Source organism: Salmo trutta, chromosome 12 (genome assembly GCF_901001165.1).
Source record: "Salmo trutta chromosome 12, fSalTru1.1, whole genome shotgun sequence".
NCBI lineage: Eukaryota > Metazoa > Chordata > Actinopteri > Salmoniformes > Salmonidae > Salmo > Salmo trutta.
The window spans coordinates 32,607,251-32,621,451 of NC_042968.1; the positions used below are offsets into that span (position 1 = coordinate 32,607,251).

At 50.2% G+C, this 14,201-nt stretch overlaps 1 protein-coding gene across 1 annotated transcript in view; it reads right to left on the minus strand.

Moving 5' to 3' along the window:
- The window catches only part of LOC115204762 (dmX-like protein 2), a 103,499-nt gene that overhangs the window by 40,404 nt on the left and 48,894 nt on the right, over positions 1–14,201 (minus strand). The window contains exons 32-39 of the mRNA XM_029770469.1: positions 12,236–12,640; positions 11,624–11,806; positions 10,346–10,651; positions 9,824–10,015; positions 9,518–9,594; positions 9,273–9,403; positions 6,006–6,254; positions 4,364–4,441 (exon numbers count right to left, since the gene is read on the minus strand). Of these exons, the coding sequence (XP_029626329.1) occupies positions 4,364–4,441; positions 6,006–6,254; positions 9,273–9,403; positions 9,518–9,594; positions 9,824–10,015; positions 10,346–10,651; positions 11,624–11,806; positions 12,236–12,640 (1,621 nt within the window). The remainder of the gene's footprint in view (positions 1–4,363; positions 4,442–6,005; positions 6,255–9,272; positions 9,404–9,517; positions 9,595–9,823; positions 10,016–10,345; positions 10,652–11,623; positions 11,807–12,235; positions 12,641–14,201) is intronic.

Below are 14,201 nucleotides of genomic sequence, written 5' to 3' on the forward strand. Positions count from 1 at the left end.
AGTAGAGCCCAGGAGAGGTTTGGGGGTACAGGAGGAAGGCACAGCACCAGGGTTTAGGCTCAATTCCATTTCAATTCAGGAAACAAACTGAATTGACTGAACTGATTATTGCCTCCAGCAACCCTGCACAGCATCTGTGTTAGCGTTAGGGCCCAGCGTCTTCCTGGTCAGGTCACATGGTTATGGTAAACTCTGGGCTCAAGACATGGAGAGAGACAGAAACACACACAGAGGAGAGCGGACACGACAGACACAGGACACACGTTTTAACACAAACCTGGACCGTTATCCTGGGTGACTATCTCTGGAACCACTGAGAAGAGAGACAAACGAAGACAACAGCGTAAGACGTACACAACACACACACACGTACAACACACACACACGTACAACACGCACACACACACACACACACACAACACGCACACACACACGCGCACACACACACACACACGCACACACACACACACACACGTAAGACTACGAGACAATACAGTCAAGGTGATCACAATAACTCATAATACTATATCATGATGAGACAAGACAAGGAGAATGGTTATGAATGGTTGGCCAAAGGTTTCTAATAATATTCTAATCAACGTCTGTCTGCTGGTTGAAAGGTTTCTGAGTCCTTGAGTGTAATCTGCATGGCTTGTGACCTGGTATACAACAGAGAGAGACCAAGGACTCTTATATCTCAGCTCTCCAGAGGGTATGTGTGTGTGTGTGTGTGTGTGTGTGTGTGTGTGTGTGTGTGTCTGTGGCAGACAAGGTAGCAGTACTTTTTACAGAGCTGATCCTTATCGACTACTTGGCATTTTGAAATAAAGCGTTCTTCTCTCAACTCTTCTCCTCCACCCTCCTCTCCTTTCCTCTGTTCTCTCCTCTCCACATCCTCCCCCACCAGCCTCTTTTCCTCCTCGCCTCTCCACTCCTCTCCTTTCCTCTGTTCTCTCCTCTCCACATCCTCCCCCACCAGTCTCTTTTCCTCCTCGCCTCTCCACTCCTTTCCGCTGTTCTCTCCTCTCCACATCCTCCCCCACCAGTCTCTTTTCCTCCTTGCCTCTCCCCTCCTCTCCTCTGTTCTCTCCTCTCCACATCCTCCCCCACCAGTCTCTTTTCCTCCTTGCCTCTCCACTCCTCTCCTTTCCTCTGTTCTCTCCTCTCCACATCCTCTCCCAGCCTCTTTTCCTCCTTGCCTCTCCACTCCTCTCCACATCCTCCCCCACCAGTCTCTTTTCCTCCTCGCCTCGCCTCTCCCCTCCTCTCCTCTGTTCTCTCCTCTCCACATCCTCTCCCAGCCTCTTTTCCTCCTCGCCTCTCCACTCCTCTCCTTTCCTCTGTTCTCTCCTCTCCACATCCTCCCCCACCAGTCTCTTTTCCTCCTCGCCTCTCCACTCCCCTCCTTTCCTCTGTTCTCTCCTCTCCACATCCTCCCCACCAGTCTCTTATCCTCCTCGCCTCTCCTCTCCTTTCCTCTGTTCTCTCCTCTCCACATCCTCTCCCAGCCTCTTTTCCTCCTTGCCTCTCCACTCCTCTCCACATCCTCCCCCACCAGTCTCTTTTTACTCCTCGCCTCGCCTCTCCCCTCCTCTCCTCTGTTCTCTCCTCATCCTCCCCCACCAGCCTCTTTTCCTCCTCGCCTCTCCCCTCCTCTCCTTTCCTCTGTTCTCTCCTCTCCACATCCTCTCCCAGCCTCTTTTCCTCCTCGCCTCTCCACACCTCTCCTTTCCTCTGTTCTCTCCTCTCCACATCCTCCCCCACCAGCCTCTTTTCCTCCTCGCCTCGCCTCTCCCCTGTTCTCTCCTCTCCACATCCTCTCCCAGCCTCTTTTCCTCCCCGCCTCTCCACTCCTCTCCTCTGTTCTCTCCTCTCCACATCCTCCCCCACCAGCCTCTTTTCCTCCTCGCCTCTCCACTCCTCTCCTTTCCTCTGTTCTCTCCTCTCCACATCCTCTCCCAGCCTCTTTTCCTCCTCGCCTCTCCACTCCTCTCCTTTCCTCTGTTCTCTCCTCTCCACATCCTCCCCCACCAGCCTCTTTTCCTCCTCGCCTCTCCTCTCCCCTCCTCTCCTCTGTTCTCTCCTCTCCACATCCTCTCCCAGCCTCTTTTCCTCCTTGCCTCTCCACTCCTCTCCACATCCTCCCCCACCAGTCTCTTTTTACTCCTCGCCTCTCCCCTCCTCTCCTCTCCACATCCTCCCCCACCAGTCTCTTTTTACTCCTCGCCTCGCCTCTCCCCTCCTCTCCTCTGTTCTCTCCTCTCCACATCCTCCCCCACCAGCCTCTTTTCCTCCTCGCCTCTCCTCTCCCCTCCTCTCCTCTGTTCTCTCCTCTCCACATCCTCTCCCAGCCTCTTTTCCTCCTTGCCTCTCCACTCCTCTCCACATCCTCCCCCACCAGTCTCTTTTTACTCCTCGCCTCTCCCCTCCTCTCCTCTCCACATCCTCCCCCACCAGTCTCTTTTTACTCCTCGCCTCTCCCCTCCTCTCCTCTGTTCTCTCCTCTCCACATCCTCCCCCACCAGCCTCTTTTCCTCCTCGCCTCTCCCCTCCTCTCCTTTCCTCTGTTCTCTCCTCTCCACATCCTCTCCCAGCCTCTTTTCCTCCTCGCCTCTCCACTCCTCTCCTTTCCTCTGTTCTCTCCTCTCCACATCCTCCCCCACCAGCCTCTTTTCCTCCTTGCCTCTCCACTCCTCTCCACATCCTCCCCCACCAGTCTCTTTTTACTCCTCGCCTCTCCCCTCCTCTCCACATCCTCCCCCACCAGTCTCTTTTCCTCCTCGCCTCGCCTCTCCCCTCCTCTCCTCTGTTCTCTCCTCTCCACATCCTCTCCCAGCCTCTTTTCCTCCCCGCCTCTCCACTCCTCCTCCTTTCACCCACATCCTGAAAGAACAATTGACTTCAAAGAAAAGTTATCAAGTCTAAATGTGAACACAAAAGCATATTGATTTATTTGACACAATCTGCTAATAATGTCTGATCACTACAGGTTGTTTCCAAAACCGTATTCAGAAGAACTGATGTTCAGAATTAGTTTGTCTACCATCACATCTAATAAGTAATAATAAATATGTTGAATTACAGTTGTGTTGCTTTCATCAAGCACACAAACTATTTCAGGGCACCTAACTACGATACCACAATCACATGCTAGTAACTAACATACCAATGGAGGAACAACACGGTTACTATAGTACACCATCACAGCTACTACTGATCCACACTAGATCACCCAGGCAGTGGAGGCTGGTGAGGGGAGGACGGCTCATAATAATGGCTGGAGTGGAAATAATGGAATAGAATCAAACACATAGAAACCATTCATTCTGTTCCAGACATTATTATACAGCCCAGTTAGTGTACCTGGTTTACCCTTAGTTAAGGCAGACCTATAGCCCAGTTAGTGTACCTGGTTTACCCTTAGTTAAGGCAGACCTATAGCCCAGTTAGTGTACCTGGTTTAGCCTTAGTTAAGGCAGACCTATAGCCCAGTTAGTGTATCTGGTTTACCCTTAGTTAAGGCAGACCTATAGCCCAGTTAGTGTACCTGGTTTACCCTTAGTTAAGGCAGACCTATAGCCCAGTTAGTGTACCTGGTTTACCCTTAGTTAAGGCAGACCTATAGCCCAGTTAGTGTACCTGGTTTACCCTTAGTTAAGGCAGACCTATAGCCCAGTTAGTGTACCTGGTTTACCCTTAGTTAAGGCAGACCTATAGCCCAGTTAGTGTACCTGGTTTACCCTTAGTTAAGGCAGACCTATAGCCCAGTGAGTGTACCTGGTTTACCCTTAGTTAAGGCAGACCTATAGCCCAGTGAGTGTACCTGGTTTACCCTTAGTTAAGGCAGACCTATAGCCCAGTTAGTGTACCTGGTTTACCCTTAGTTAAGGCAGACCTATAGCCCAGTGAGTGTACCTGGTTTACCCTTAGTTAAGGCAGACCTATAGCCCAGTGAGTGTCTCTGGTTTAGCTTTAGTTAACCCAGGCCTGAAGCACAGTGAGTACCTGGTTAAACCTTACAGTGCATTTCCACATAACACGATGGGGGCGATGAAACAACGGTGCCCCATTCATTTTCAATGGAGGGAAGTGAAGTGGGCGGGGGGATGGTTGGGCGATGCGAGCATGAATACGGCGGGAACAAAGTTGGAGAAAGCTGAAATGTATGCAAATACTCCGAAATATACCAACGCTATTGACCAATCGAAGTTCACTCAAGCTTCCACCCCCTACTGGATTGGCTGTTGATGCCTAGTCTGCTTGCTAGCACCCACATGAGGACAAAGCAAGCATGGCTATACGAATTATCGTGTTATGTGGAAATGCACTGTTAGTTAACCCAGACCTGAAACACAGTGAGTACCTGGTTTAGCCTTAGTCCCTGAGTCAGGTTCAGAGGTCACTGACGATGATGAGTCCGTTCTAGCTTTACCTGCTGCTGCTATGGTGACAGACAGATAGAGATGACACAATGAGATGAGATGGAAAACATGCAAACACACCTGCACAAACACACACACTCAGATGCACGATACAATGAGATGAGACCACAGCACACAATAACAGAGACAGACAGATATCTTTCTGTCCGTTCAGAGAACCATGAACTTCCAATGAATAGTATCCCTGCAGAAAACACTAGCTAACTTTCTGAGGAACAGACAGAGTGGGAAAACCACATTAGTGGCATTTACTGCACTGCAATACAGCAGCACTGTAGTTTATCACTGCACCCAGCACTGTAGTTTATGACTGCACCCAGCACTGTAGTTTATGACTGCACCCAGCACTGTAGTTTATCACTGCACCCAGCACTGTAGTTTATGACTGCACCCAGCACTGTAGTTTATCACTGCTGGGTAAACTACACCCAGCACTGTAGTTCATCACTGCACCCAGCACTGTAGTTCATCACTGCACCCAGCACTGTAGTTCATCACTGCACCCAGCACTGTAGTTCATCACTGCACCCAGCACTGTAGTTCATCACTGCACCCAGCACTGTAGTTCATCACTGCACCCAGCACTGTAGTTCATCACTGCACCCAGCACTGTAGTTTATCACTGCACCCAGCACTGTAGTTTATCACTGCACCCAGCACTGTAGTTTATCACTGCACCCAGCACTGTAGTTTATCACTGCACCCAGCACTGTAGTTTATCACTGCACCCAGCACTGTAGTTTATCACTGCACCCAGCACTGTAGTTTATCACTGCACCCAGCACTGTAGTTCATCACTGCACCCAGCACTGCAAACCCACTGGAGCTCTGTTACTCACAGCTAGGTGCTGCTGTGTCCCCTGAATCAGTGTGGAGGGGCTGGGTGACACTGGGGCTGGGGGGAGGACCCTGCTCAGGCCTACCTGCCTCAATGTCAACTGTCACAGAGGGGAGGAGGGTGGGGAGAGGGGAGGAGGAGTTATGTATGCCTGGCTAGTCATGGGAGGGAGGGGCTTGCATCTGATTTCACAGCCTCAGGCATGAGTAAAAAAGGGGGGTGAAACAAGGGAGAGGGGGGAGTAGGGAAGAGAATGAGAGAGGTAAAGGTTAAAGGTTAAGTAGAACGTTACAACAGGGGACAGAGAGGAGAGAGATGAGGGGAGACCGAAAACAGAGGACAGAACACAAAGGATAAACAAATGGGTAGAGGGGAGAGGTTGAGAGAAAGAGAGGTATAGAGGAGTAGAGGTAGAGAGAAAGAGAGAGGTAGAGAGAAAGAGAGAGGTAGAGAGGTAGAGAGAGGTAGAGAGAGGAGGAGAGAGGAGGTAGAGAGAGGTAGAAAGAGGTAGAGAGAGGTAGAGAGAAGGTAGAAAGAGGTAGAGAGGAGGAGGAGAGGAGGTAGAGAAAGGTAGAGAGAAGGTAGAGAGAAGGTAGAGAGAAGGTAGAAAGAGGTAGAGAGGAGGAGGAGAGGTAGAGAGGAGGTAGAGAGGAGGTAGAGAGGAGGTAGAGAGGAGGTAGAGAGAGGAGGTCAGGGGTCACAAGCAGAGGGGTCTACTAAGTTACCTGGAGTGATCTCGGCGTTCCGTTTGGGCTTGATGATGATTTTAGCACCACCCCCAAACACGGCCGCCCACATCTTGTTGCTGAGGGGGTGAGCAGCTAGGCGGAAGAGCTCGTTGCCAGCGTGCATGCCCAGCCCGTGGATGAGCAGGGACAGGTAAACTGCCACCACAGCCTCACACAGCAGCACGTTGAGCTTGGGCTGATCCTCGCCCTGGGCTGACTGGACCAGAGCAATCAGAGAGGACACACCTAGAGGAGGTGGGGAAATAGACAGACAGATTCATGTAATACATTTCATGTAATTACATTTATTTACTGATCTAATGATATTATTAGGAGTTATGTACTACAGAACCACATTAGACTGATCTAATGATATTATTAGGAGTTATGTATTACAGAACCACATTAGACTGATCTAATGATATTATTAGGAGTTGTATTACAGAACCACATTAGACTGATCTAATGATATTATTAGGAGTTATGTATTACAGAACCACATTAGACTGATCTAATGATATTATTAGGAGTTATGTATTACAGAACCACATTAGACTGATCTAATGATATTATTAGGAGTTATGTATTACAGAACCACATTAGACTGATCTAATGATATTATTAGGAGTTATGTACTACAGAACCACATTAGACTGATCTAATGATATTATTAGGAGTTATGTATTACAGAACCACATTAGACTGATCTAATGATATTATTAGGAGTTATGTATTACAGAACCACATTAGACTGATCTAATGATATTATTAGGAGTTATGTATTACAGAACCACATTAGACTGATCTAATGATATTATTAGGAGTTATGTATTACAGAACCACATTAGACTGATCTAATGATATTATTAGGAGTTATGTATTACAGAACCACATTAGACTGATCTAATGATATTATTAGGAGTTATGTACTACAGAACCACATTAGACTGATCTAATGATATTATTAGGAATATGTATTACAGAACCACATTAGACTGATCTAATGATATTATTAGGAGTTATGTATTACAGAACCACATTAGACTGATCTAATGATATTATTAGGAATATGTACTACAGAACCACAGACTTGTGCTGTAATAAGATTCCTGCTACATATTAACAGTGGAGAGATGGCATAACACATCCATCCATCCCCGCGTCTCCTTCTGTTTTATTCCCCACAGGCTACAGAGCTGCTATTACTGAGTACCATCTGTTTCTCTCTCGCTGTTAGTCATCTCTGTCTCTCTGTTTCTGTCAGTCATCTCTGTCTCTCTGTCCTCTCTGTTTCTGTCAGTCATCTCTGTCTCTCTGTCCTCTCTGTTTCTGTCAGTCATCTCTGTCTCTCTCTCTGTCAGTCCTCTCTCTCTGTGTTTCTGTCAGTCATCTCTGTCTCTCTGTCCTCTCTGTTTCTGTCAGTCATTTCTGTCTCTCTGTCCTCTCTGTTTCTGTCAGTCATCTCTGTCTCTCTGTCCTCTCTGTTTCTGTCAGTCATCTCTGTCTCTCTGTCCTCTCTGTTTCTGCCCGGGGGCAGAGCTGTGTGTGTACCTGGCCACTGCCACGGGGGCAGAGCTGTGTGTGTGTGTGTGTGTGTGTGTGTGTGTATCTGGCCACTGCACGGGGGCAGAGCTGTGTGTGTACCTGGCCACTGCCGGGGGCAGAGCTGTGTGTGTACCTGGCCACTGCGCGGGGGCAGAGCTGTGTGTGTACCTGGCCACTGCCCGGGGGCAGAGCTGTGTGTGTATCTGGCCACTGCACGGGGGCAGAGCTGTGTGTGTACCTGGCCACTGCGCGGGGGCAGAGCTGTGTGTGTACCTGGCCACTGCGCGGGGGCAGAGCTGTGTGTGTACCTGGCCACTGCGCGGGGGCAGAGCTGTGTGTGTACCTGGCCACTGCGCGGGGCAGAGCTGTGTGTGTACATGGCCACTGCGCGGGGGCAGAGCTGTGTGTGTACCTGGCCACTGCGCGGGGGCAGAGCTGTGTGTGTACCTGGCCACTGCGCGGGGGCAGAGCTGTGTGTGTACCTGGCCACTGCGCGGGGGCAGAGCTGTGTGGGTACCTGGCCACTGCGCGGGGCAGAGCTGTGTGGGTACCTGGCCACTGCGCGGGGGCAGAGCTGTGTGTGTGTGTGTATCTGGCCACTGCACGGGGGCAGAGCTGTGTGGGTACCTGGCCACTGCCCGGGGGCAGAGCTGTGTGTGTGTGTGTGTGTGTGTATCTGGCCACTGCACGGGGGCAGAGCTGTGTGTGTACCTGGCCACTGCGCGGGGGCAGAGCTGTGTGTGTACCTGGCCACTACGCGGGGGCAGAGCTGTGTGTGTGTGTGTGTGTGTGTGTGTGTGTGTGTGTGTATCTGGCCACTGCACGGGGGCAGAGCTGTGTGGGTACCTGGCCACTGCCCGGGGGCAGAGCTGTGTGTGTATCTGGCCACTGCGCGGGGGCAGAGCTGTGTGTGTACCTGGCCACTGCCCGGGGGCAGAGCTGTGTGTGTGTGTGTGTGTGTGTGTGTGTGTGTGTGTGTGTATCTGGCCACTGCACGGGGGCAGAGCTGTGTGTGTACCTGGCCACTGCGCGGGGGCAGAGCTGTGTGTGTACCTGGCCACTGCGCGGGGGCAGAGCTGTGTGCGTACCTGGCCACTGCACGGGGGCAGAGCTGTGTGTGTACCTGGCCACTGCGCGGGGGCAGAGCTGTGTGTGTACCTGGCCACTGCGCGGGGGCAGATCTGTGTGGGTACCTGGCCACTGCGCGGGGGCAGAGCTGTGTGAATACCTGGCCACTGCACGGGGGCAGAGCTGTGTGAATACCTGGCCACTGCGCGGGGGCAGAGCTGTGTGTGTACCTGGCCACTACACGGGGGCAGAGCTGTGTGTGTACCTGGCCACTGCACGGGGGCAGAGCTGTGTGTGTACCTGGCCACTGCACGGGGGCAGAGCTGTGTGTGTACCTGGCCACTGCACGGGGGCAGAGCTGTGTGTGTACCTGGCCACTGCACGGGGGCAGAGCTGTGTGTGTACCTGGCCACTGCGCGGGGGCAGAGCTGTGTGTGTATCTGGCCACTGCACGGGGGCAGAGCTGTGTGTGTACCTGGCCACTGCACGGGGGCAGAGCTGTGTGTGTACCTGGCCACTGCGCGGGGGCAGAGCTGTGTGAATACCTGGCCACTACACGGGGGCAGAGCTGTGTGTGTACCTGGCCACTGCACGGGGGCAGAGCTGTGTGTGTACCTGGCCACTGCGCCGTGGGCAGAGCTGTGTGTGTACCTGGCCACTGCGCGGGGGCAGAGGTGGGTGTAGCGTGCTCCTCGATGCTCTCGGTGCGTAGCCGTCTCCTCTCACTCAGCAGCAGACCCTGGTACACCATCCCTGTAAACTGATTGGCCTCTGCCTGGCTGCTGCAAGGTACCATGGGAACAAGCTAAGGTCAGGATCAGACAGTCATGACAACAGGAAATGACAGTATGAACTCAAACTATAGGTCATCAAAACATGTGTGTGTGTGTGTACACCTGTAGCTATGGCTGTCACACAGGGCTTGATAGATGCAGGCAGACAGAGAGGCAGCCAGGGTGTGCAGGAGATTCACCTGAAGAGGTGAGAGAGACAAACTACACTCATCTCACTCATGGAGAAACAAACCATTTCTCTATGAATAGCCAACATGAGACTATGAAAGAAGGTCTGCTGTGTGGGGATTTATCTTCCAATGAAGTCTCCTTGTGACAATCATTTCTGTTGGCAGTTTAGTAGTGTATGTTTTAAATGTGTGTTTAGTTTGAACCCCCAGGCTGTCATACTAACAGACCCATACATACCCTGTCGTCCATGAGTTCAGGGTGTGGAGGCAGCTCCATCTGTGTGATGGTGTGAAGGATGTCATGGATGTGGTTGCTGAGGTGGAGGACAGGGTTGGAGATCACCGTCTTGGTGGTGGCGATACTGGCTGAGAGGAGGGGGAGGGTGGTGGGGAGGGGCAGGGGGGACTGGAGCTGTTTCACTGTAGTCTCCTGGAGGAGGGGAGGACAGGGGACAATAACAACAAGGAGAGACAAGAGCAAGAATATATCAGAGAGCTGATACGGAGAGAGAGAGAGAGAGAGACAGAGAGAGAGAGAGAGAAAGAGAGACAGAGACAGAGAGAGAGACAGAGACAGAGAGAGAGACAGAGAGCGAGAGAGAGACAGAAAGAGAGAGAGACAGACAGCGAGAGAGACAGAGACAGAGACAGAGACAGAGAGAGAGAGAGAGAGAGAGAGAGAGAGAGAGAGAGAGAGAGAGAGAGAGAGAGAGAGAGAGAGAGAGTGTCTGACCTGTGTGTGTGTTTCTTCAGCACCTACCTGTTGGCTCTCTTGGAGCAGGAAGATGAGCTCCATGCGTACCGAGGTGACCCCCCCTCCCTTGGCTCCATGCAGGCTGCAGTAGGACAGGAAGACCCGGAGCAGAGCCTGGTTCTTCCTCAGCCATGCCTTCCTCCTCTCAGCATGAAGCTGCTTGGCTGCAAGATGCCTACGCCCCAGCTGGTGGCGCTCATACGCCCCCGCCTCCGTACCCCCGCCACCCCCCAGGGACTCCTCAAACACGTCCTCTACTCCTCCTCCATCCTCCCATCTCTCCAGCTCCTGGCTCTCCTCCTTCCCCGCCACCTGAAGAAGAGAAGAGGACAGAGGGTTTGATCTTGAAGCTGTTATGGTACAGTAGCAGTAACAGTTACAGTAAATACTGTTTAATTCAACTCCATCCAGTTCTGGTACAGTATGTCTGATGAGACGTGGTGGTTAGGATCTAGTAGGTGACATGGTTGGGGTCAATTACATTTCAATATAGTCACTTCAGGAAGTAAAGTTTGGGAAAGTTAGCGGAAATCTGCAACCCTCTGAATGTCCTTTAAAGGGGAGCTGTGTACCTTGTAGTGGCAGATGAAGTGTGTGTGTATGTACCTTGTAGTGGCAGATGAAGTGTGTGTGTGTGTGTGTGTGTGTGTGTGTGTGTGTGTGTGTGTGTGTGTGTACCTTGTAGTGGCAGATGAAGTGTGTGTGTGTGTGTGTGTGTGTGTGTGTGTGTGTGTGTGTGTGTGTGTGTGTGTGTGTGTACCTTGTTGTTGCAGATGCAGTGTGTGTGTACCTTGTAGTGGCAGATGAAGTGTGTGTACCTTGTTGCAGATGCAGTGTGTGTGTGTGTACCTTGTAGTGGCAGATGAAGTGTGTGTGTGTGTGTGTGTGTGTGTGTGTGTGTGTGTGTGTGTGTGTGTACCTTGTAGTGGCAGCTGAAGTGTGTGTGCGTGTACCTTGTAGTGGCAGATGAAGTGTGTGTGTGTGTGTGTACCTTGTAGTGGCAGATGCAGTGTGTGTGTGTGTACCTTGTAGTGGCAGATGCAGTGTGTGTGTGTGTACCTTGTAGTGGCAGATGCAGTGTGTGTGTGTGTACCTTGTAGTGGCAGATGCAGTGTGTGTACCTTGTAGTGGCAGATGCAGTGTGTGTACCTTGTACCTTGTAGTGGCAGATGCAGTGTGTGTACCTTGTAGTGGCAGATGCAGTGTGTGTGTGTGTACCTTGTAGTGGCAGATGCAGTGTGTGTGTGTGTACCTTGTAGTTGCAGATGCAGTGTGTGTGTGTACCTTGTAGTTGCAGATGCGGTGCATGGCTCCTATCTCCTTCTCTAACCAGCTGTAGAGCTGAAAGCGCAGCTTCCCTCCATCCACCTCATAGCCTGTAGCTAACGTCCTGAGCTCTGTCATCAGAATCTTCAGACACGCTCGGAACTTCAGCTGCTCTGCGATCACGTCCACCTCAGACTCACCCTGAGAGCAGAGATGGTTCTGGAAATGTCTAGCACTTAACTACTGGCATAATAACTCTATATTAACAGTATCATACCTATACAATATTCTTACAGAAAAAAAATCACATTTTTAATTAGACTGATACATTAGATATTTTCAATAAACAAGAAAATTCTTTATCGTGTTAAAAAAATGAAATTATCTTTTTGGATGATACGTCAACAGACAAGGAAAACACAACTCTACTTTTTCCACTATCACAAAGCTTATGTATCAACTTGGTTTTCTTTTAAAGTAATCTCAACAGTCAATTATACTGACTAGTGGTTATACTGACTAGTGGTTATACTGACTAGTGGTTATATTGACTAGTGGTTATACTGACTAGTGGTTATACTGACTAGTGGTTATACTGACTAGTGGTTATATTGATGTCGCCAGCCCTACCTGAGAGTCCTCTCTCTGCAGCCCAGGTGGTCTCACCCCCCCAGACCCCTCGTCAGCTTTGGTCTCCACATCAGTCTTCTTCATTGTCAGACCACCATCATCATCATCTTCATCATCGTTCTTATCATCTCCCCAGTCCAGCTGGAGTCCATCGTCCTCCAATTTGACCAGAGGCTGGCTCCAGTCCAGTGTGGCTGAGCTCTCCTCTGTACCCCAGGCAGGATTGGCCTTAACTGGGGCAGGAGAGGCCCAGTCCAGGGCCCCCTGGTTCCCATTCTCCAGGGGCAGGCTAGAGCTGACGTTGGCCATGGAAGAGCCTTTACTTAGGGGGGACGAGGAGACTGACTTCTTGGTCACCTTGGGGATCTTAGAGAGCACCTCCAGGGCAAGCACTGGACAGCCCACCTTTATTAGAGAACAGAATAACACTATTAGTAACATTAGTAAGTAGCCTTGGCTTGTGCAGGCCCGAAACGGCTCACATGGCATGAGCCTCCTGTTTCTGTATGGTGAGGGAGCTGGATGTACAGTACACCCCCTGGACAGGACACTAGTCCATCTCCTGTTTCTGTATGGTGAGGCAGCTTGATGTACAGTACACCCCCTGGACAGGACACTAGTCTATCTCCTGTTTCTGTATGGTGAGGCAGCTGGATGTACAGTACACCCCCTGGACAGGACACTAGTCTATAGCAGGACCTTACCCCCAATATATCTCCTTATTAGCAACATTACTTTTAGATTAATTAACGTATCCTTTATTTATAAAAGGTGAGATAAAAAATTATACTAATCTTAAAATACTGTTAGTATACAATGACTTCTGTTTTTAATGCCGTGCCACATTACACCTTATAATAAGTACTATACTACAGTCGTGGTCAAAAGTTTTGAGAATATAATTATTAATATAATTTTATTAAATATTAATTTCCACAAAGTTTGCTGCTTCAGTGTCTTTAGATATTTTTGTCAGATGTTACTATGGAATACTGAAGTATAATTACAAGCATTTCATAAGTGTCAAAGGCTTTTATTGACAATTACATGAAGTTGATGCAGAGTCAATATTTGCAGTGTTGACCCTTCTTTTTCAAGACCTCTGCAATCCGCCCTGGCATGCTGTCAGTTAACTTCTGGGCCACATCCTGACTGATGGCAGCCCATACTTGCATAATCAATGCTTGGAGTTTGTGGGTTTTTGTTTGTCCACCCGCCTCTTGAGGATTGACCAAGTTCTCAATGAGATTAAGGTCTGGGGAGTTTCCTGGCCATGGACCCAAAATATTGACGTTTTGTTCTCAGAGCCACTTAGCTATCACTTTTGCCTTATGGCAAGGTGCTCCATCATGCTGGAAAAGGCATTGTTCGTCACCAAACTGTTCCTGGATGGTTGGGAGAAGTTGCTCTCGGAGGATGTGTTGGTACCATTCTTTATTCATGGCTGTGTTCTTAGGCAAAATTGTGAGTGAGCCCACTCCCTTGGCTGAGAAGCAACCCCACACACATGAATGGTCTCAGGATGCTTTACTGTTGGCATGACACAGGACTGATGGTAGTGCTCACCTTGTCTTCTCCGGACAAGCTTTTTTCCGGATGCCCCAAACAATCGGAAAGATTATTCATCAGAGAAAATGACTTTACCCCAGTCCTCAGCAGTCCAATCCCTGTACCTTTTGCAGAATATCAGTCTGTCCCTGATGTTTTTCCTGGAGAGAAGTGGCTTCTTTGCTGCCCTTCTTGACACCAGGCCATCCTCCAAAAGTCTTCATCTCACTGTGTGTGCAGATGCACTCACACCTGCCTGCTGCCATTCCTGAGCAAGCTCTGTACTGGTGGTGACCCGATCCCGCAGCTGAATCAACTTAAGGAGACGGTCTTGGCGCTTGCTGGACTTTCTTGGGCGCCCTGAAGCCTTCTGCAGAAATGCAGCGGAAATGTTTTTGGGGGATTCAGTTCATTTGCA